The sequence below is a fragment of the Trachypithecus francoisi genome, unplaced genomic scaffold (genome assembly GCF_009764315.1).
Source record: "Trachypithecus francoisi isolate TF-2019V2 unplaced genomic scaffold, Tfra_2.0 Lachesis_group20, whole genome shotgun sequence".
NCBI lineage: Eukaryota > Metazoa > Chordata > Mammalia > Primates > Cercopithecidae > Trachypithecus > Trachypithecus francoisi.
In genome coordinates, this window is record NW_022681466.1 from 13,423,878 (window position 1) to 13,445,430 (window position 21,553).

The 21,553-nt window shown below is 57.5% G+C and overlaps 1 protein-coding gene across 9 annotated transcripts in view; it reads left to right on the forward strand.

Moving 5' to 3' along the window:
- The first annotated feature begins 1,751 nt into the window (after positions 1 to 1,751).
- ASPSCR1 (ASPSCR1 tether for SLC2A4, UBX domain containing) overlaps positions 1,752 to 21,553 on the forward strand; it is a 46,202-nt gene continuing 26,400 nt past the window's right edge. For 2 of the 9 annotated variants that reach the window (XM_033181623.1, XM_033181625.1), the window contains exons 1-5: positions 1,753 to 1,951; positions 3,383 to 3,438; positions 8,369 to 8,483; positions 11,307 to 11,407; positions 20,700 to 20,757. In XM_033181623.1, coding sequence (XP_033037514.1) covers positions 1,850 to 1,951; positions 3,383 to 3,438; positions 8,369 to 8,483; positions 11,307 to 11,407; positions 20,700 to 20,757 — 432 coding nt within the window. In that variant the 5' untranslated portion in view covers positions 1,753 to 1,849. Of the gene's footprint in view, positions 1,952 to 3,382; positions 3,439 to 8,368; positions 8,484 to 11,306; positions 11,408 to 20,699; positions 20,758 to 21,553 lie in introns of all 9 variants that reach the window. The other 7 variants (XM_033181628.1, XM_033181629.1, XR_004430297.1 and 4 more) reach the window with 5 other exon arrangements.

A 21,553-nucleotide genomic window follows, 5' to 3' on the forward strand; every position in this document is an offset into this window, starting at 1 on the left:
TGCAGTGGCGTGATCTTGGCTCATTGCAAGCTCTGCCTCCCAGGTTCACGCCATTCTCCTGCCTCAGCCTCCCAAATATTTGATAATTTTTTAAAGGAGGGGAAAGTTGACCGAAAGTGCCAATAAATGTAGAAGAAACAATAAACTTGGGAAGCCATGATTTTGCAGCTTCATGGTGTAACAATGAATCTACTCATTAACTGATGCTAAAACTGTTGGGCAAATGGTTATTGGAAAAACTTGATATTTGTGGTCTAAAAGAATGACCTCACACATGCCTTAATTACTCCACAAGGAGCAAGACACCTTGACCATGGAGGAATTTCGCAGACCCGAAGTTGACCAACTGGTTAAGCTTCATGTCCTCACTCATGGCCATGCTGATGTCCTGCACCTCCTGCTGACTTGTCACCTCCCTTCACCATTGCCCCAAACGTTTAACCAAGGATCCAGACTGTGGGACAGTCTAAGGAAAATAGGAACAGACGTTTCAAAAACACCACTGAAGAATTAAAACCCACCAGGTGATGTGTGGTTCAGTAAGGCTCTGAGGTTGCACAGGGCATGGGACTGGCTGGTTGGATGGGAGGGCTGTGGCTAACCTGAGGCTTTCCCCAGGTTTCTCCAATGTACATAGGTGTCCGTGTTTGCCAGCATACAGGTGTGTGTGTGACATGGATATGTCATCGACAGGAAGGCACAACAGCACCCACGCAGAGGAGGTGTCCTTAGACTCAGCAACGACTGCCGGGTGCGGTGGCTCCCAGCACTGTGGGAGGATTGACTGATAACTGCACCAGTTCCCCCTTCCACAGGCTTCTGCGCATCTGAGCCCTGGCCAGGAGTCCGCAGAGACAGACAGGCACATGGAGAGAGGAGCACCAGGCCCGGTTGAGCCGTGGAGGGGGCGGGGCGGGGGGGAACACGTGTAAGTGCTGTCCATGACTGGGCCAGGTGCTGGGAGCTAAGCACATTCGATGGCTGCGAGTCAGGACGGTAGCTCCTTCTGAAAGCCTGGAGCTGGTGGCACGTGGCCCTGGTGGCAGTAAGGCCAGGTGCTTTCCCTGCTGCGGCGGCCGGGGATGAAGGTGTTTTCCGGGACTTCCACCAAGCCCCTCCTCAGCACGGGTTGGTGCCGCAAGTCCTCGAATGCCTGTGGGTCCGCAGGAGCTCCGGGGAGACTCAAGTTCGCTCACCCCACGGTTCTGAAACCGGCCTCCCGCCTTTCCTACCCTCAGGTTTAGGGACCGTCTCAGCAGCCTCAGGGCTGCCAGATATTGCACTCCCATTTTAGGATGAAGGAAATCAGGTCTAGACTGAGGGTCACGAGTCCCAACACCCAGGGAGGATCCGTACAGGGGCGGGGGGCCTGCCGCAAAGCATAAAGGTCAGGAGGTGGACGCTGACCACAGGGACAGGTGCGCAGGGAAGAGGCTCAGCTGCTGGAGTGGAGGAAGCCGGGAGGGTCGGGAGAGCAGGGCACCCAGATGAGGACCGGTCAGGGACGAAGCGAGGATGGGCGAGCGCGGACGACTGGGACCCCGCGGCCCAGTGCCGCTCACTGGGGGTGACCGCGCGCCCAGCCCCGGCCCAGCCTGGCCCCGGCGAGCCCGTCCGAGCCGAGCTTCCCAGAGGTAGAGAGATCTGCCGCGCTCTCCGGGTCGCCTGGTCTGGCGCTGGCTTCGGCGGCCCCAGGGCGGGACGGTGCGCCCTGGGCGGGGAAAAGGCGGGGCCTGGCGGGACCCGGAAGCGCGCTGCGGCCCCGCCCTAGGCCGCGTGGCTGCGCGTCCCGGCTGTTGCCGATAAAGTTGTTTGACGCCGGGCCGGCGGCTGGTCACGTGAGCTGAAAATGGCGGCCCCGGCAGGCGGCGGAGGCTCCGCGGTGTCGGTGCTGGCCCCGAACGGCCGGCGCCACACGGTGAAGGTGACGCCGAGCACCGTGCTACTTCAGGTGCGGCCGCCGGCCCGTGGCGGACGGGTGGGCGGGTGTGGGGGGGGGGGGTGCCGCGCCGAGGCCCCGCCCACTGCGGTCGGCGTCCGGGTGTTCGGGGGCGGGGCCTCGGCGGCCAATGAGCGGCCTCCTGCGCGGCGGCCCCGCCCCCTGTTCGCGGGCACCTGCGCTTCCGCGGGGGTCCCGGGGGTCCCAAGTAGGGGGCGGGTGGCGAGCCCTCCCAGGGGTGCGGTAGGAACGGCGCCGCGTCTCACCCCATCGAGTACTCGGCGCCCGGCCGAGCCCAGCTCGCGAGGGCGCCGGGAAGAGGGAAGAGTGGAGCCCTAGACCCGCGTTCCCATCCCGGGGTGTCCCCCGGAGCGGGAGCCCGGGTTGCGCGGTGGCAAGTGTCCCGGCTGTGGGGTCTGGAGGCGATTTTTAACGAGTCACGCACTGCACTTTTAGTCGGGCACCTTGTGACCTCGAATCAATTACATGTAAAAGTATTGGCCGGGCGCGGAGGCTCACGCCTGTAATCCCAGCACTGTGGGAGGCCGAGGCGGGTGGATCACGAGGTCAAGAGATCGAGACCATCCTGGTTAACACGGTGAAACCCCGTCTCTACTAAAAAAATTAAAAAAAAAAAATTAGCCGGGCGTGGTGGTGGGCGCCTGTAGTCCCAGCTACTCGGGAGGCTGAGGCAGGAGAATGGCGTGAACCCGGGAGGCGGAGCTTGCAGTGAGCTGAGATTGCGCCACTGCACTCCAGCCTGGGAGACAGAGCGAGACTGCGTCTCAAAAAAAAAAAAAAAAAGTATTTACTGAGCCTCTGCTGCGTGGGGGACCGTGAGGACCTGAAGGTGCACACGACTCAGAGTTTGCGGGAGCAGCCCACGGCGTGGGGTCACTGGGCCTGGGCAGGTGAAGGGTGCAGCCAGGAGGCTGTTGGTGCCAGGCGTACAGTGTGCGGAAGTGGGGCGCTCCCACAGAGGCTGCGCAGGACCCCTTGGTGCCAGGGCCACGGCTTTGGCTCATGGAGAAGAGGGGCGGAGGAGGTGCAGGCAGTGGGAGCAGGTGTACAGAACCGTGCCAGAGCCAAGGGGTAGCCTGTGCTGGGCAGGTTTAAGGCAGGTTGCAGAACTACAAGGTTTGAAGGAGAGCCCAGGGTGTGTGCCAGGAAGATGCCCATGTTGCTGTACTGCAGGGAAACCCTGAGTGGAGTTTTCCTACAAAACTGAGGGGATGGTGAGGAAGGGAGATAGAGTGGACAGGATTTGCAGGTGAGAGCCTGCAGCTGTTGCAGGGACCGTCCATAGTGTGGTCTTGTGCTTGGCTTTGCCTGAGCAGAGCCACCTGGCTCACCAGGAAGCTGAGTGCTCTTGGCTGGCCTGGCCCACTGCGCCTGCCAGCCCTGTGCACTCAGCGGTTCACCGTCCTTTCATCTCATCTCCAGGTTCTGGAGGACACGTGCCGGCGACAGGACTTCAACCCCTGTGAATATGATCTGAAGTGAGTTTGCTCCAGCTCAGCAGCAGGATCTGAGTATATCTGTGCCCCTGCCCCCTGAATATACTGGCTCTCACTTGGAAAAGCCCCCAGGTGGTTTTAAACAGTCATATATTGCCTCCCAGCTCTGGAGACCCAAGGTCTTGGCAGGGCCACACTCTCTCCGAATGCCCTAAGGGAGAATCCCTCTTGCCTCTTCCAGCTTCCCGTTCCTTGGCTTGTGGCCGCATTGCTGTCTGTCTCCAATTTCTTGTGGCCTTTTCCTGTTTTCTCTGTGTCTTGGGAAGACCCTTGTCATTGGATTTTGGGTCCTCTTGGATAATCTAGAATGATTTATCAATTACATCTCCCAAGACCAGGATACCCAGTAAGATGTTCAGAGATCCTGGGGGTTAGGACATTGACCTGTCTTTTTTTGGGGGAGCCACCATTCAACCTCCTATAGGTTTTATGGCATTGGGTTGTATAAGTTCCCAGTGGGGCTCTGAGGGGAAAGAGCTGGCCATGGAGAACTAGGATGCCCTGAAAACTGCGGGTGGATCTCTGCAGTCTCAGCCCTGGGAATTACACGCACGGGTCTGTGTGGGGGTATTGTTCCCAAGAGAGGGCTTCTGCCAGACTCTCAAGGAGTCTGAGCAGAAGGGTCAGAGCCCTCATATGAGTAGGACATGCATGTCTATCCCACACGCGAAGCTTTTCACTTTATTTATTTATTTTTTGTTTTTGAGATGGAGTCTCGCTCTGTCTCCCAGGCTGGAGTGCAGTGGCACGATCTCAGCTCACTGCAAGCTCCGCCTCCCGGATTTATGCCATTCTCCTGCCTCAGCCTCCCGAGTAGCTGGGACTACAGGTGCCCGCCACCTCGCCCGGCTAGTTTTTTGTATTTTTTAGTAGAGACAGGGTTTCACCGTGTTAGCCAGGATGGTCTCGATCTCCTGACCTCGTGATCCGCCCGTCTCGGCCTCCCAAAGTGCTGGGATTACAGGCTTGAGCCACCGCGCCCGGCCGTTTTTTGTATTTTTTAGTAGAGACGGGGTTTCACCATGTTAGCCAGGATGGTCTTGATCTCCTGACCTCGTGATCCGCCCGTCTCGGCCTCCCAAAGTGCTGGGATTACAGGCTTGAGCCACCGCGCCCGGCAGCTTTTCACTTTAAAAACCTGTTTTGCGGTTTGTTTGTTTTTTTTGAGACAGGGTTTCACTCTTGTCGCCCAGGCTGGAATGCAGTGGTGCGGTCTCAGCTCACTGCAACTTCCACCTCCTAGGTTCAAATGATTCTCCTGCCTCAGCCTCCCAAGTAGCTGAGATTAGAGGTGCTCGCCACCACGCCCAGCTAATTTTTGTATTTTTAGTAGATACAGGGTTTCACCACATTGGCCAGGATGGCCTAGAACTCCTGACCTTGTGATCCGCCCGCCTCGGCATCCCAAAGTGCTGGGATTACAGACATGAGCCACCGCACTTGGCCTTAAAGACCTGTTTTTATAGTACTGTTGTCCTAACACTGGGGGCAGAGGGCAGGAGACTGTCCTCCCGGCCTTGCCCACCCTGCCTTATGGGGCTCTCCTGGCAGGAGTTTCTTAGGGGTGATATCTGCCAAGTCATTCCAGTCTTCTACTTTGTGTCTGGACCATGTGATAATCCCAGGACCTGTGCTCTGAGTGCCAGGTGGTCTTGGGCTTCCTGCCGCTGACTTCCCACCATCCTTCTCCAGTCTCTCTTGTCAACTGAAGAATGAGGTTCATACGTTTGGAAAGGAGGGCTTTATTTCTCATAACCGGTTGCAGCTTGCAGAGTGGCCATTCTAACAGGCCAGGATGTGTAGCCTCCAGCCAGAAGCTGGAAACTGACACTTCAAGAGAGGGAAGAATAAAACAGGGATTTACACCAAATGGGGTGGTTGATACAGACGTACTTAATACACTATAGGAGGATCGTGAGTATTCATGAAAGGAGAACTGTGCACACAGTTGAGCTTTCTGCCTCTCCATGGGTCCTGTGTTCAAAAATTGGCAGCGCCAGCATGACCTGAGGGTGGAATTTTTGGCCTCTGAAGTCAGAGGTGAAGCAGGCTGGGTGAAGTGGCTCATGCCTGTAATCCCAGCACGTTGGGAGCCTGAGGCAGAGGATTGCTTGAGCCTAGGAATTCTAGATCAGCCTGGGGAACATAGTGAGACCCTGTCTCTACAAAAAAAGTAAATAAATAAATAAATTAAATAAATAAATAAATGGCAAACCAGCGGACATGAAGACCCTGACCATGCAACAAAAACCCTGACCATGCCACGAGAACCCTGACTGTGCCAGAACTACTCCATGGTTGGTGGTTTCTTATCAGGAAGAAATACCTGTAGGTTGTTTTGAAGAAACCGCAAGAGAGAAGGGCCTGGCGGAAGGTTGGCTGATGTCAGATACCAGCGCAAGAGTCTTTGGAAAGGCTGCTTTCTGTTTATCCCTTAGGGAAGAAAGCCTGTAGGCGTGTCTGATCTCCCACCCAGCCATGGCCAGGAACTCAGCTTTCAAGGTTTCCGGGGTCCCCTGGGCCAAGAAGAGGCCGGTTTAGTTGGTTGGGGGCTTAGGGTTTCCTTTTTAGTTCTTTTTTATTTTATTATTATTTTTTGAGATGGAGTCTCACTCTGTCACACAGGCTGTAGTGCAGTGGTACTGTCTCAGCCCACTACCACCTCCGTCTCCCAGGTTCAAGCGATTCTCCTACCCCAGCCTCCTGATAGGTGGGATTACAGGCATGTGCCACCATGTCCAGCTAATTTTTGTATTTTTAGTAGAGACGGGGTTTCACCATGTTGGTGAGGCTGGTCTTGAACTCCTGACCTCAGGTGGTCCGCCCACCTTGGTCTCCCAAAGTGTTGGGGTTACAGGCATGAGTCACCGTGCCCTGGCCGTTATTTCGACACAGAGTCTTGCTCTGTCACCTAGGCTGGAGTGCAGTGGCATGATCTCAGCTCGCCGCAACCTCTGCCTCCCGGGTTCAAGCGATTCTTGTGCCTCAGCATCTTGAGTAGGTGGAATTACAGTCACGTGCCATGCCCAGCTATTTTTTGTATTTTTAGTAAAGACAGGGTTTCACCATGTTGGCCAGGCTGGTCTCAAATTCCTGACCTCAAGTTATCCGCACGCCTTGGCCTCCTAAAGTGCTGGGTTGATAGGCGTGAGCCACCGCACCTGGCCTCATTTTTATTTCTTTCTTTCTTTTTTTTTTTTTTTTTTTGAGACGGAGTCTCGCTCTGTCACCCAGGCTGGAATGCAATGGCACAATCTCGGCCCACTACAACCTCTGCCTCCTGGGTTGAAGCACTTCTCCCACCTCAGCCTCCCGAGTAGCTGGGACTAGAGGCGTGCACTGCCACGCCTGGCTAATTTTTGTATTGTTAGTAGAGATGGGATTTCACCACATTGGCCAGACTGCTCTCAAACTTCTGACCTCAAGTGATCCGCCCGTCTTGGCCTCCCAAATTGCTGGGATTACAGGCGTGAGCCACCATGCCTGGCCCATTGTTACTTCTTTTTCTTTTTTTTTTTTTTTTTGAGACGGAGTCTCGCTCTGTCGCCCAGGCTGGAGTGCAGTGGCATGATCTCAGCTCACTGCAGTCTCCGCCTCCCGGGTTCACGCCATTCTCCTGCCTCAGCCTCCCGAGTAGCTGGGACTACAGGCGCCCGCCACCTCGCCTGGCTAGTTTTTTGTATTTTTTTAGTAGAGACGGGGTTTCACCATGTTAGCCAGGATGGTCTCGATCTCCTGACCTCGTGATCCGCCCATCTCGGCCTCCCAAAGTGCTAGGATTAAAGGCTTGAGCCACCGCGCCCGGCCCCATTGTTACTTCTGATTGCTCACCTGCCCATGGTCTGTGTGGTGGTGTCTGGTGGGAACCAGTGAGTGCGATTTTGAGGCAGGTCCTGCAGCACCATGGCCATTTTTTCAAATCTCCTTTTCCCCTGCTAATGGTACCACTTGCTTACAAAGCACAGCCAGTGCAGAGGAATGCAGCCCCGTGCATGAACAGTGCCCTCCTCTCCAAGCTTCCCCGCCTGCCTGCCCTGGAGTTCCCCCGATCTGCTATCTTGTCTTGCCCTAGACATTTCAGGTGGCAATTTTCCAGAGTCACTTTCTGGCCAGTATTGAAGATTGATAGCAAAGTTTGTTCTCTCTTAATTCTTCCAGATGGCCCCAGGCTTTCTAAACTCTCTTCACTAGTTGTCTTCAACAGCAGCTTGTGTTTCCAAAGTGGGGCCAACCACTTTGAGTATATTCAGATTTCTTTTTTTGAGACGGAGTTTTGCTCTTGCTGCCCAGGCTGGAGTGCAGTGGCACGATCTCGGCTTACTGCAGCCTCTGCCTCCTGGGTTCAAGTGATTCTCCTGCCTCCGCCTCCCAAGTAGCTGGGATTACAGGCCTGAGCCACCATGCCTGGCTTTTTTTTTTGTATTTTTAGTAGAGACGGGGTTTCACCATGTTGGCCAGGCTAGTCTCAAATTCCCGATCTCAGGTGATCCACCCTCCTCGGCCTCCCAAAGTGCTGGGATTATAGGCGTGAGCCACCGCGCCTGGGCAGCCGGGTTTTCTGTGGTGGCTCCAGCTCTGATGGCCAGGGGCTGTAATACCCCTGCTTCTGTGAGTGCAGCAGCATTCACGCCCCAGTTGTTCTCTCTGTTTTCCAAGCGTCTGCACTGGAGCTGTCAGCACCCCAGACTCTGAAGGAGCAACCCCCTCGGCGTGCCCCAAGGCCCAGTTCTCCCTTTTCCCTGCTCCCTTCTGCTTGCAGGAGGCCCCATGTGATCAGGGACCCGCGTTGTGCCTCTGCAGGTCATGACCTCCTGCTGTTGGGGAGCTGCCATAGGACATGGATGGCGGGACGTGGATGGCAGGGCGCATCAGGGTCTGCAGGGCAGTGAGTGGGCTCTGGTCTGTCTTGCAGGTTTCAGAGGAGTGTGCTCGACCTTTCTCTGCAGTGGAGATTTGCCAACCTACCCAACAATGCCAAGCTGGAGATGGTGCCTGCTTCCCGGAGCCGTGAGGGGCCCGAGAACATGGTGGGCTGTGCTCTGGGGCAGACTGACTGTGTGGAGCACAGAATCGTTCAGCTGGCTGGGGACGGAGGGTGGTCGGGGGTGCTGGGGAAGGAGGACATGAGTCTTAGCACCAATTCTGCCTTCCCTGGGTTGGGTCCAAGCAACTTTCTGTGTTTTGATAACTAGCAACTGAAAATGAGCATTTCATGTTTTTTTTTTTTTTTTTTTTTTTTTTTTCAGACGGAGTCTCGCTCTGTCACCCAGGCTGGAGGGCAGTGGTGCAACCTTGGCTCACTGCAAGCTCTACCTCCCAGGTTCATGCTGTTCTCCTGCCTCAGCCTCCCGAGTAGCTGGGAGTATAGGCACCTGCCACCATGCCCTGCTCATTTTTTGTATTTTTAGCAGAGACGGGGTTTCACCGTGTTAGCCAGGATGGTCTCGATCTCCTGACCTCATGATCCACCTGCCTCGGCCTCCTAAAGTGCTCCCAAAGGATTGCAGGCATAAGCCCCTGCACCCGGCCCGCATCATTCTTTGTGTGGAAGTTTTGCTTGCTTTCTGGTGGGGTCAGTTATGCCCTCCCCGGCTTGGGGTGTCAGCAGCATTCACCCGCCAGCCTGACCACCTGCTCATAGAATTGCCCAGAATGTTAGAGCCCAAAGCGCTGCATGGACGCCGCAAGGGCAGCCTGTGATCCGGGCAGTTTGGGAGGCCGAGGTGGGCAGATCACCTGAGGTCAGGACTTTGGAACCAGCCTGGCCAACATAATGAAACCCTGTCTCTACTAAAAATACAAAAATTAGCCAGGTGCGGTGGCGGATGCCTGTAGTCCCAGCTACTCGGGAGGCTGAGGCAGGAGAATGGCGTGAACCCGGGAGGCGGAGCTTGCAGTGAGCCGAGATCACGCCACTCACTCCAGCCTGGGTGACAGAGCAAGACTCCATCTCAAGAAAAAAAGAAAAAAAAAAATTGGGATGTTAAGACATAGTGGACCAGGCACGGTGGCTCAGCTGTAATCCTATAATCCCAGTGCTTTGGGAGGCCGAGGCAGGGGGATCATGAGGTCAAGAAATTGAGACCATCCTGGCCAACATGGTGAAACCCTGTTTTTACTAAAAAACAGGCCGGGCGCGGTGGCTCAAGCCTGTAATCCCAGCACTTTGGGAGGCCGAGACGGGTGGATCACGAGGTCAGGAGATCGAGACCATCCTGACTAACACGGTGAAACCCCGTCTCTACTAAAAAATACAAAAAACTAGCCGGGCGAGGTGGCGGAGCTTGCAGTGAGCTGAGATCCGGCCACTGCACTCCAGCCTGGGCGACAGAGCGAGACTCCGTCTCAAAAAAAAAAAAAAAAAAAAAAAATACAAAAAGCAGCTGGATGTGGTGGCACATACCTGTAATCCCAGCTACTTGGGAGGCTGAGGCAGGGGAATCGCTTGAACCCGGGAGGTGGAGTTGTCGTGAACTGAGATGGCTCCACTGCACTCCAGTCTGGTGACAGTTTGAGCCTCTGTCTCCAAAAAAAAAAAAAAAAAAAAGACATCACAAACATTTACCATCTCATGTGGTTTCTGAGCGTCAGGAATCTGGGAGCACCTTAGTTCAGGGTCTCTCCTGAGGCTGCAGTCAGGTTCTGTGGAGCTGCAATCTTTTGAAGCCCCCACTGGGACACGAGGAGTGTCTCCAACACAGTTCCCTCCCGTGGCGCCTGCACACACACCACACACACACCACACACACCACACACACCACACACACCACACACCACACACACACCACACACCACACACACCACACACACCACACACCACACACCACACACACACCACACACACCTGCACACACACCTGCACACACACCACACACACCACACACACACACACACACCACACCACACACACCACACACACCACACACACACCTGCACACACATACACACCTGCACACACACCACACACACACATGCACACACACACACCTGCACACACACCACACACACACATGCACACACACACACATGCACACACACCACACACACACATGCACACACATACACACCTGCACACACACCACACACACATACACACCTGCACACACACCACACACACACATGCGTGGGTGCAGACACACCCCACACACCCCTGCACACACACCTGCACCCACCCACACAGAAACATGCACACACCTGTACACACCACACACACACCTCCACACACCACACACCTGCACACACACACACCTGCACACACCCGCACACACCTGCACACAAACATACACACACACCTGCACACACCCACACACACCTGCACCCACCCACACAGAAACATGCACACACCTGTACACACCACACACACACCTCCACACACCACACACACACCTGCACACACACACACCTGCACACACCCTCACACAGACATGTACATACCCGCACACATACTTGCACATGCACATGCACACACCTGCACGCCCACACACCCATCCACACACATATCTGCGGACACATCTGCACACACACCTGTACACACCCCCACACACACGCTCACACACCCCCACACACCCGCACACACCTGGACACACCCGCACACACAAATACCTGCACACACCCTCGCACACACCCGCACACACATGTGCACAGACACATGCTGCTGCAGCCCTGCCAGGGAGCCTCCATGGCCCTCCCTCCAGAGTACACAGGAGGGCAGCCTTCTCCGTGGGGGTCAGCCTCTCCCCGAAGGCCGGGGCAGGGCAGTCGCCCTCTCTCTGTCTGGAGAATCAGTCGGGGTTGAGATGGAATGGGTGCCTTTCTTCCTAAGGAAGTTTCTCATGTCTGGTGCTCTCCAGGTTCGCATTGCTTTGCAGCTGGACGACGGCTCCAGGTTGCAGGACTCTTTCTGTTCAGGCCAGACCCTCTGGGAGCTTCTCAGCCATTTTGCACAGACCAGGTGAGCATCAGTGGGCCAGTGGGCTCTTCCCTACCCTGTTTGGTGGGAAAGCTGTTGTGGTTACTGGGTCTGGTCCAGAGCTGAACACCCAAGCTCTGTGCTGGCCTGTGGTGCCTCTTGGCACTTTGCACTCCTCGGTAGAGGAGGGGTATGTGGGCTGCCGGTTCACGAGCAGCAGCCTCGGGGGGATGGGCTGGTCACGGCTCATCATTCTGAGCTTCATGGGCCCAGCAGCCCAGCCTTGCCCTCCTAGAAGAGCAGGGATGTGCTTCTGTCATTGTGGGGGCCTGGTGAGCGCTAAGGGGAGACGTTTGCTGCTGGGGACAGGGCTCCCTGTGCTTGATTTCCCTGGATGGGCTCATAAAGTCTTTTTTTTTAAGAGGCAGGGTCTCACTGTGTTGGTCGCTTAGGCTGCTCTTGAACCCATGGGCTCAAGCAATCCTCCCATCCATCTCAGCTGCCCAAACTGTGGGATTACAGGCGTGAGCTCCTGTGATCCACCAGAAAATCTTTTTTTTTTTTTTTTTTTTTTGAAGTGGAGTCTCACTCTGTCGCAGGCTGGAGCGCAGTGGCGTGATCTCGGCTCACTGCAAGCTCCGCCTCCCGGGTTCACACCATTCTCCTGTCTCAGCCTCCTGAGTAGCTGGGACTACAGGCGCCCACCACCACGTCCGGCTAGTTTATTGTATTTTTTAGTAGAGACGGGGTTTCACCGTGTTAGCCAGGATGGTCTCGATCTCCTGATCTCGTGATCCGCCCGTCTCGGCTTCCCAAAGTGCTGGCATTACAGGCTTGAGCCACCGCTCCCAGCCAGAAAATCTTAATAGTAATTGGCTGGCTGGGCACAGTGGCTGACACCTGTAATCCCAGCACTCCAGGAGGTCGAAGCTGGCGGATCGCTTGAGCTCATGAGTTCGAGACCAGCCTTGGCAACATAGTGAAACCCCTTCTCTACAAAAAATAACAATGTTAGGCCAGGCATGGTGGTGCATGCCTGTGGTCCCAGCTACCCCGGAGGCTGAGGTGGGAGGGTCACTTGAGCCCGGGAGGTGGAGGTAGCAGTGAGCTGAGATCACACCAGTGCATTCCAGCCTGAGTGACAGAATGAGACTCTATCTCAGAAAAAAAAAAATAAAAACAAGTAATTGGTGTGTATCAGTTTCTATCTGTCGCTTAATGGTTTAAACGTTGTTCCTGAATGGGTAAAAATGGGCGCTTTGTCAATTTGGGTCTTTTCATTGTGGCTGGAAGTCTTGGTCCACAGTAAAAGGCTCCGCCAGCAGAATGGAAGGACTCAGGGCTGGGGTTTGCTGTGAGCCTGAGAGGTTCTCACCCTCCCTGGGCCTCGGTTTCCTCACCTGTACCCCAGCTGGTGTGTGGATGGAGTGAGTTCACGTCTTGAGGACCGAGCGTGGGGCCTGTGGGAAGGTGTCTGTGCGTCAGGAGCTGGGAAGGTGGCTGTGCATCAGGCACTGGGAAGGTGGCTGTGCGTCGGGAGCTGGGAAGGTGGCTGTGCGTCGGGAGCTGGGAAGGTGGCTGTGCGTCGGGCGCTGGGAAGGTGGCTGTGCGTCGGGCGCTGGGAAGGTGGCTGTGCGTCGGGAGCTGGGAAGGTGACTGTGCGTCAGGCTCTGGGAAGGTGGCTGTGCGTCAGGAGCTGGGAAGGTGGCTGTGCGTCGGGCGCTGGGAAGGTGACTGTGCGTCGGGCGCTGGGAAGGTAGCTGTGCGTCGGGCGCTGGGAAGGTGGCTGTGCGTCGGGCGCTCCAGGTGGCCGCAGGGCCGGGCCTGCTCCCGCTGCGTGGCACAGGTGTTGCGCTCATGGGTGAGGGCCCTGAGGTCTGCAGGTTGGGTCTCAGTGGTCATGGGGATGGAGGCCACCCTGGCAGGTGTCGGGGTGAATGGAGACCTCTGGGGATGGCAGCGGGTTAAGGACAAGCACAGAATTTTCCCTCCAAAATGCAACTCAAACAACAGTAATGGAGCCTAAGAGCAAAACCGAAGCCACAGGCAGGGGTGAGCGGGACCCGAGGCAGGAGGTGACAGAGCCTAAGAGAAAAGCGAAGCCTCGGGCAGGGGTGAGCGGAACTCGAGGCAGGAGTGGCGCCAGGCAGGGAGGCAGTGACCCCAGGCGCTGTGTGGGCGCTGGGTGAGGAATGGGGATCCCGGCGCCCTGGCTCTGTGCTGCTTCCTGAGAGAACAGTGGCAGAGGGCGAGAAGAAAACCAAATAGCACGGGGAACAGAAGTCAGGAAAGATGAAGGTCCTGAAGGAAATGTCCCCGGGCCGGGCGGCGCCCCCGAGCGTGAGCAGAGTCCAGTGCTCCCACGGGTGTGGGTGCTTGGTGAGGGCTGTCCTCCCTGGCTGTGCTGTCCTCAGATGGGGATGGAGGTAAGGAAATGGCCCAGAGTAGCCCCGGGCTGCCACTGGGGAGGAGCCTGAGGGTGTCTGGAGAGGTGGGGCGGGCACTGCGGTAGGATAAGCCTCTTCAACAGACTTTGTAAACCTCGTGTGAAACTTAGTTTAAGAAGCAACAGGTGTGGCCGGGCGTGGTGGTTCTGGAGGTAGCTTTGGCGGTGGCTATGGGGGTGGGTTTGGGCGCTTTGGAGGAGGTGGCAGCGAGCTGAGATTGCACCACTGCACTCCAGCCTGGGCAACAAGAGCAAAACTCCATCTCAAAAAAAAAAAAAAAACAGTAACAAGAAACAACAGGGCGGGGCGCGGGGGCTCACCCCTGCAATCGCAGCACTGTGGGAGGCCTAGGCGGGCGGATCATGAGGTCAGGAGTTCGAGATCAGCCTGGCCAATATGGTGAAACCCCATCTCTACTAAAAATACAAAAATTAGCCGGGCGTGGTGGTGGGCGCCTGTAGTCCCAGCTACTTAGGAGGCTGAGGCAGAGAATTGCTTGAACCCAGGAGGTGGAGATTTCAGTGAGCCAAGATTGCGCCACTGCACTCTAGCCTGGGCAACAGCGCGAGACTCCGTCTCAAAAAAAAAAAAAAAAAAAAATCTGGAGCAAGTGGGGCAGGTCTTTCGAGAAACCGGGACAGCAGGAGGTGGTGGGGCCATTGGTAGTGAAGCCCGGGGCCCTCAGCCTGTCGCCCTGATCTGTGTGGCAGTGTGGGTCTGTGTGCGGGTGTGTCTGCACGTACATCTCATTTGCTGAACACTCATGCCTGGGGTGCAGAGTGATTTGTGGCTGACTCTTATTGCTGGTGAATATGCTGTGGACATCTTCCTGAAAGGTCCCACACCTGTCACTCCTCACAGCCATGCTGTTCCATCATGTGGGTGTCATGTGGGTGTTGCAGGGTGTCTGGCTGTGTCTCAGGGGCATCCTGGGCAGGGCTGGAGCAGAGCCTGCAGCTGGAGGCCTTTGCACCTGGTCACCCACCCCAGCTCCTCCCGTGGGCTAAATTCCAGAGGTGGAATTTAAGACAGGGTTTCTTTACATTTTATCTCTGGGATGGGCATGGCGGCTCTCACGTGTAATCCCAGCACTTTGGGAGGCTGAGGCAGGCAGATCACCTGAGGTCAGGAGTTTGAGACCAGCCTGGCCAACATGGTGAAACCCTGTCTCTACTAAAAATACAAAAATTAGCCGGGTGTGGTGGCAGGTGCCTGTAAACCCAGCTACTCAGGAAGTTAAGGCAGGAGAATCACTTGAACCCAGGAGGTGGAGGTTGCAGTGAGCCGACATCACACCACTGCATTCCAGCCTGGGTGACAGAGTGAGACTCTGTCTCAAAAATAAATAAATAATAATCAAATACATTTCTAAAAGCTCAGACCCAAGCTTCGTCCCAGAAGCTGGAGTTTGCTAACCATGGAGCAGGATGTGGACGAGGTTTTGTGGTGGGTGGCGTTACCAGCCCCACGGTGAGGGTGGAGTGCCTCGTGGGCTCTGTGCTGGGAGCTGGTCCCCAGCAGGTCTGCATGAGGGAGGGAGGCTGTCTCGTGCCTAGTGTTCCTGCACTGGCCCAGGAGGCTTGGGGAGGCCTTGGGAACTCCAGGTGTTCGCAGAGTGGGACAGGTGGGAAGCTGTTGTTTCTCTCTTCGTGTGTTTCGGAGGAGGTCTGAGTCCAGGGACAGTGTAAGCGCTGTGCTTGGAAGGGGTGTTCCAAGGCTGGGGGCTGCAGGCCTGTAGCCTGCCCAGGAGTTGCCCTGGGACAGAGCCTGCTTTGTGTATTTGGGGACCGCTGGGTGACTTCCTTGGATGAAGACCGCCACATGTTTGAAAGGTCACAGCTCCACTGCAAGGGTGTCACCATAGCACGCAGCCCTGGCCTGACCAGCGACTTGAGCAGCAGGGGCGTTGGGGATGCCAGTGAGCCACACATGTCGGCCACGGAGTTGACTCACATTTTCTTTTCTTTCACCCAGGCTGGAGTGCAGTGGTGCCATCTTGGCTCACTGCAATCTCCGCCTCCCAGGTTCAAGCAATTCTCCTGCCTCAGCCACCCGAGTAGCTGGGATTACTGGTGCGCGCCATCATGCCTGGTTAATCTTTGTATTTTTTTTAGAGACGGGGTTTCACCATGTTGGCCAGGCTTGTCTGGAACTCTAGACCTCAGGTGATCTACCCCACCCCGGCCTCCCAAAATGCTGGGATTACAGGCGTGAGCCACCGCACCTGGACAGTGACTCACTTTTTCTTGTTACCACATTAAAGAAGAAATAAAAACAGGTGTCATTAGCTTTAGTAATATGTGTAATTAACTCAGTATACCCAAAATACGACTTCCTGGACATGTAGTCAGTAGAAAAGCAAGCCATCTCAGTAGAAAAGCAAGCCATCTCAGTAGAAAAGCAAGCCATCTCGGTAGAAAAGCAAGCCATCTCATGCTTTTGTTGTGCAAAGTCTTTGAGATCTGCGTGTACTGTGCACTTGGAGCATCTCGGTCTGGGCCGGGTCCTTGTGGACTGGCCGCTCCTCCGCTCTGCCTCTCGGGCTCTGCCGCAAGGAGGCAGGAGACGGAGGCTGCACGCTGCTGGCTTCAAGCTTTCCCATTTTCTCTGTGATCTGAAGGTTCTGCCCAACAGAGGGGTGTGAACAGCCACGCTGAGCTCTGGAGGACACTGTTGTCCACCTGCCTGGTGGGCCTGTGTCTGAGTTTGGGATCTTTGTGTTGGGGAGTGTGCCTTCCGTGATAGGAGACACATGAGGTGGAAATGAGGATTTTATTGCCTACAGGCCCTCTGGAGGCACCCGGAGAAGGAAAGGGAGCACTTTTCTGGCCAGCATCTTTGCTGGGGTACAGGTTGTTAATGCTAAAGGATTTTCTATGAGGAGTTTCTCTCTGTGGGTTTAGCGCCAGCAGGCAGAGCCCCAGGAGGTCATACTGCGACTCGGGAGGTGCTGTGGCACGTCTGGGCAGTGCACGGGGGCAGGCGAGCGAGTCCCATAGCTTGAACCCCAAGTCCTGTAGAGACCTGGTTGCCATGGAGCAGTGGTGAAAGGCAGGGGTGTGGACGGACAATGCTGAGCTGCTGAGCAGGAAGAGAAGCGGGGACTGTTGGGGTGACTGAGGGTGAGCCGAGGGACCTCACAGCAGCTGAGCTGCTTTCCGTCTGAAGACCGTGAGGGAGCAGCGTGGGCTTTCTGTAAATGTCAGACTCGAGCTCAGCCATGGAGGGGATTTGCCCTCTCTCAGAGGTGCCCCCGGGCTGTGCTGGCGTGGGCACCCACCCCAACTGGGAGTGGCCCCCCGGTGTGCCCGGCCCCCGGCTGGATCTCTTCCCAGGTGCCCAGCCCTCTGCTCCCAGCCTTAACTCAGCGCTTGGGGTCTGGCTGAGTCCATCCCAGCCTGTTCCTCCTTCTGTAGGTAAAGCTGTGACTTCAGGAAAGCCGGGTAATTTCTGTAGCCCTCTGGCTGTGCTGGGCTGTAGGGAGGGGCTGCTGGTGAGAACAGGGCTCTGCCAGGTGGAGCACCGGCCCGTGGCCACACTCAGGGTGGGTCTATGCATGCTGCCAGGCTAGCTCAGAGCTCTGGGGCCCATCCCTGTCCATCCCTGTCCATCCCTGTTCATCCCTGTTCATCCTTGTCCATCCCTGTCCGGACCTGGCTGGGTTGGGACGGCCGGAGGCTGCCTTCCCCTGAGACTCTCCCAGGCTCTTTCCAGCCCACTTCTCGGCTGGGCTGTCGCGTGGTGGGTGGTGCCCTCTGCGGGCCTCCCCGAGCCGAGTGGCTCCTGGCCTGCAGCCACAGCTCTGCGGGCTTCTGTTCCCAGCAGGGCGCGTGCTGCTGCCTAGGCTCTCGTCAGCACCTGTGTTTGCACCCGGCTTTGTCAGACCCAGACAGGACATGAACACGGAGGGCTCCAGACTCACTGCCTTGTCCCCAGCACACAGCCGAGCCTTGCTGGAGCGGGGCCCCACCGGGGCGGGGTTTGTGGTGCATAAAGAATATGCCCGCGAAGCCAGCAGCAGAGGCGTGTCTGCCCTCCTGGCCGTCCCGCTGGCTTCTGGCCCTGGCCAAGTGGGGAGCTCTGCTGGCTGCAGAGTCCGTGAGAGTGTGCCAGTACCCTGCTGCGAGCAGGCACCCGCGGACGCGCCCAACAGCACCCTGTCTTGCGTTTCTGGCTTCGGAGCACCGTGTCTGGTGGCCTGGACTGGCCTGGGGTCCCCGGGAGGCCCTGGGTCTTGCCCCTGCAGACATTGGGCCTTGCAGAGGTCTGTGTAGGGGGCAGGCGGGGAGTGGCTTCGCCATGCACAAGGGGCTGTGTCTCCTCGGGCGCTGGAATTTCCCCCGGGCTATGTCGTCCTGCGCGCTGGGCCGGCGCAGAAGGTCTGGAACCGATTGCCGGCCGCCCCTCCCCTCGGCTGGCCGCCACACAACGTGTGCACAAGCCGCTCCCTCAGATCCCGCACGAGGGAATCTGATCCCTCTGGAGGAGCCGCACATCAAAGCCCGGCTGGCGTTTGATGTCACGCTGCTGTGCTCTGTCCCTGTTTGTGATTTGAGGTCCCCAAGCTGGCGGTCGGTGCTGGGGAAGGACTGTGAGTTGGGACTCCGGCCACCACACGGCCCAGGGCTACCCAGCCATAGATAAGTGGCCTCATGGCTATCTCCGGCCCCTGGCCATCCCTGTCACGCTGGGGAGCTGGACCCTCGGCCCTCCCCGCTCCCCTTCCTGGCCCAGGGGGTTGTGCTTCCCTGAGGCCGCGCTCCGCCTCTGTCCAGGCTCTGCTACCGTGCGTTTTGGGGCCTTGTGTTTTCCTGAGCCCTGGGTCTCGGGGCCTCTGAGCCGAGTCTCCAGCCATTTGGAGGGAAGGCAAATCCAAGGCCCTTTGTTGGCTGCTCTGTGGGATGGGAGCTCAGCGAGTGTGTCCCAGCCTGTGTGCAGAGGACACCCGCCATGTGCGTGGTGCGCACGTGCTCCACAGGCCAGAGGCCATCGGGGAAGGGGCTCCATTGTAGGCAGTGGGTCCAGGGAGAGCATGGGGCTAAGTTCACGGCCCTGTGGGGCCTCTGCAGCCAGACCAGGCTGTCAGAGTTGGGGCCGGGGTGGGGAAGGGATGCCCTCCCCTAGGAGTGAGGACATGAAAAATAGAGGCCACGAAACAAAAGAAAACACGTCAAACCCACACACGTGGCTGAGTCCTCAGGTGGCGGGGCTGGGCCTGTCCTGGGTGTGGCACCTCGGGCTTTTCTGCTTGGTCCGTTCCCATTTCACGGAGGTGAGTCCTGACCTTTTTTTTTTTTTGAGACAGAGTCTCGCTCTGTGGCCCAGGCTGGAGTGCAGTGGCGCCATCTCGGCTCACTGGAAGCTCCGCCTCCCGGGTTCACGCCATTCTCCTGCCTCAGCCTCCCGAGTAGCTGGGACTACAGGCGCCCGCCACCTCGCCCGGCTAGTTTTTTGTATTTTTTTTTAGTAGAGACGGGGTTTCACCGTGTTAGCCAAGATGGTCTCAATCTCCTGACCTTGTGGTCTGCCCTTCTCAGCCCCCCAAAGTGCAGGCGGGAGCCACTGCGCCCGGCTGAGTCCTGCCCTTTTGAGTAGGTCAGCAGATCCCAGGGTCGGGAGCACGGCGAGTGCACGGTGGGCCCACGATGGGCCCCTGCGGGCCTGTAAGCACGCAGGTGGGTTCAGGCGGAGGCTGAGCGCTCCTGTCCCAGGAGCCCACTCTGTGCACGTACATGTATGGGTGTCTCGACCTGGACACTGCAGGCACCCTGTCCTCTGACCCTTCCATCCCAGGGTGTTGCTATAAGCAGTTTGCAGCCCAGTTCTTACCTTATCTTTATGCCCTGTATTCTGGTCACCACCTGACCTGAAGACAGGTGTCTTCCTGTCCCACCTGAGCCCCGGCAAGCCACACTGGCCATAGGGTCCGGCAGGGCACCTGCATGACCTGAGGCCAACCCTGGCCTCCCCTTTGCCTAGGCTCTGGCCACCTGCCCCCTCCTCTCAGATTCCCCTCCCTGGAGAGGGACTGATCAGGGGCGTCTCCAAGGAAGGCCTGAGACGGGCTTTTGTTTTTCTCAGTGGGGAGGAATTCACGGTGGGGAGTTAGAAACACAGGCGCGCCCCTGTTATTCAGCAGGTGCCGCCAGCAGTTCACATGCTCTGGAGCTGTACGTGGCGGCATGTGCCTGTCTCCCAGGCTGCTGTGCACATCAGGCCTGTGTGGGAGGCATGCTGTATATGCACGCCCACTTATGCACGGGTCCAGCTGTGTCTCCTGGGGGGCAAGGCTCAGAAAGACACTGGTGGCAGAGTCCGACATGGACTTACAAGTACGACCTCCCTGGCCACGGGCAAGCGGGCGTGAGCGGAGGCAGCACCCCTCCCCCCATGCTTTGGTGACATCAGGCGTCGGCACTGAGGGAGGACGGCAGGCAGTGGAGACAGGGGCACCTCCTCTTAGTGGGCGGCTTTAGATGAAAGCCCAGACCTTGGGACCCTCACGCTCAGGCTTCTGAGTGCAGGTGGCCATGAGCCGCATTCGGGAGCCAGCGCTGCTTGTCCCTCCCGTGTGGTCCCTGGGCCGTATCGGCGGCTTCATGTCCTGCCAGCGGCCCCAAGACTGGAGGTGGGGGGAACCCCCAGGCCGCGCACCGTAGGCCATGCTCCTTGGGAGTGCCTCCAGCTGTCAGGTGTCTCCTCCTGGTGGTTGTGGGGCACAGTGGGGGCCTGGGCTGAGGGCTGTGACCTGGGCCTGGGACGCTGTCCTGGGTAGGGGGTGGGTGAGGGCCCCACACCTTTGCCTTCTGAGTCTCCTGCCCCGGGGCCTCCGTGGCACTGGCTGAGGTGCCCTGGGCTACCTGACGGTTTCTTCCCTCTCCTCCCAGGGAGTGCCTGCAGCACCCCAGCGGGGCCACCCCAGTCTGCGTGTACACGAGGGACGAGGTAGGCGGCCCACTCTTGCCCACCCAGTCCTCACTCACTCTCAGCCCACTTCCCAACTGGAAAACCCGCTCTCCCGCAGCCGTCTCGGGGCAGTGGCGGGAGACTCGGGCTCTTGAAAGCACGACGTGTTTCATGGAAAAAGAGGGAGTGGCCGGCCCTCGGAGCCCGGGCTGCCCCGAAACCTCCCTCGGCGCCCTGTTTGTTTTTTCAGCTTCTCTCAAAGCCCAAGAGTTACAAAAGTGGTTTCATTTAATAAATATTTGCTTAGCTCGGTGTTTTGATCATTTTCAAAACCGAGTGTGGCGTGGCGCAAGCAAAGCCCGCCGTGGGGGGACCCTCCTAGCGCTCGTCCCTGGCCTCACAGGGGCCTTTTGTTTCCACCCTGGCTGAGTGCCCTTTGCTGCGGTGGGGGGCACTGTCCCGGAGGAGCCCTGGGGGCCCCTGGTGTGGACGGGACACTCCCCCCATTTATCCCTAGTTGGAAGCTCCCCGGCCAGGGCTGTGAGGGGGAGGCTCAGGTCTACGTCCTCCCTCGAGGGGAGAGCCACGGGGCTCAGGACCCAGGCCCAGCACTGGCCTGAGGCTGGGGTCCCTGGGGACCCTTACACCCTTTGGCTTTTGTGCTGGGCCCTTGACTGTGCCCTTGCTGGAGGCAGCTTCTCCACCCCTTCCTCACAGGTCAGAGCTAGCGTGTGGGATGTGGCCAGCCAGGCCCGAGCCCTGCCCACCCCGAGCCGAGCCCCAGGAATGCCCTGAGAGCAGGAGAGTCGGAGGAGGACGGGACACTGTCCCAAGG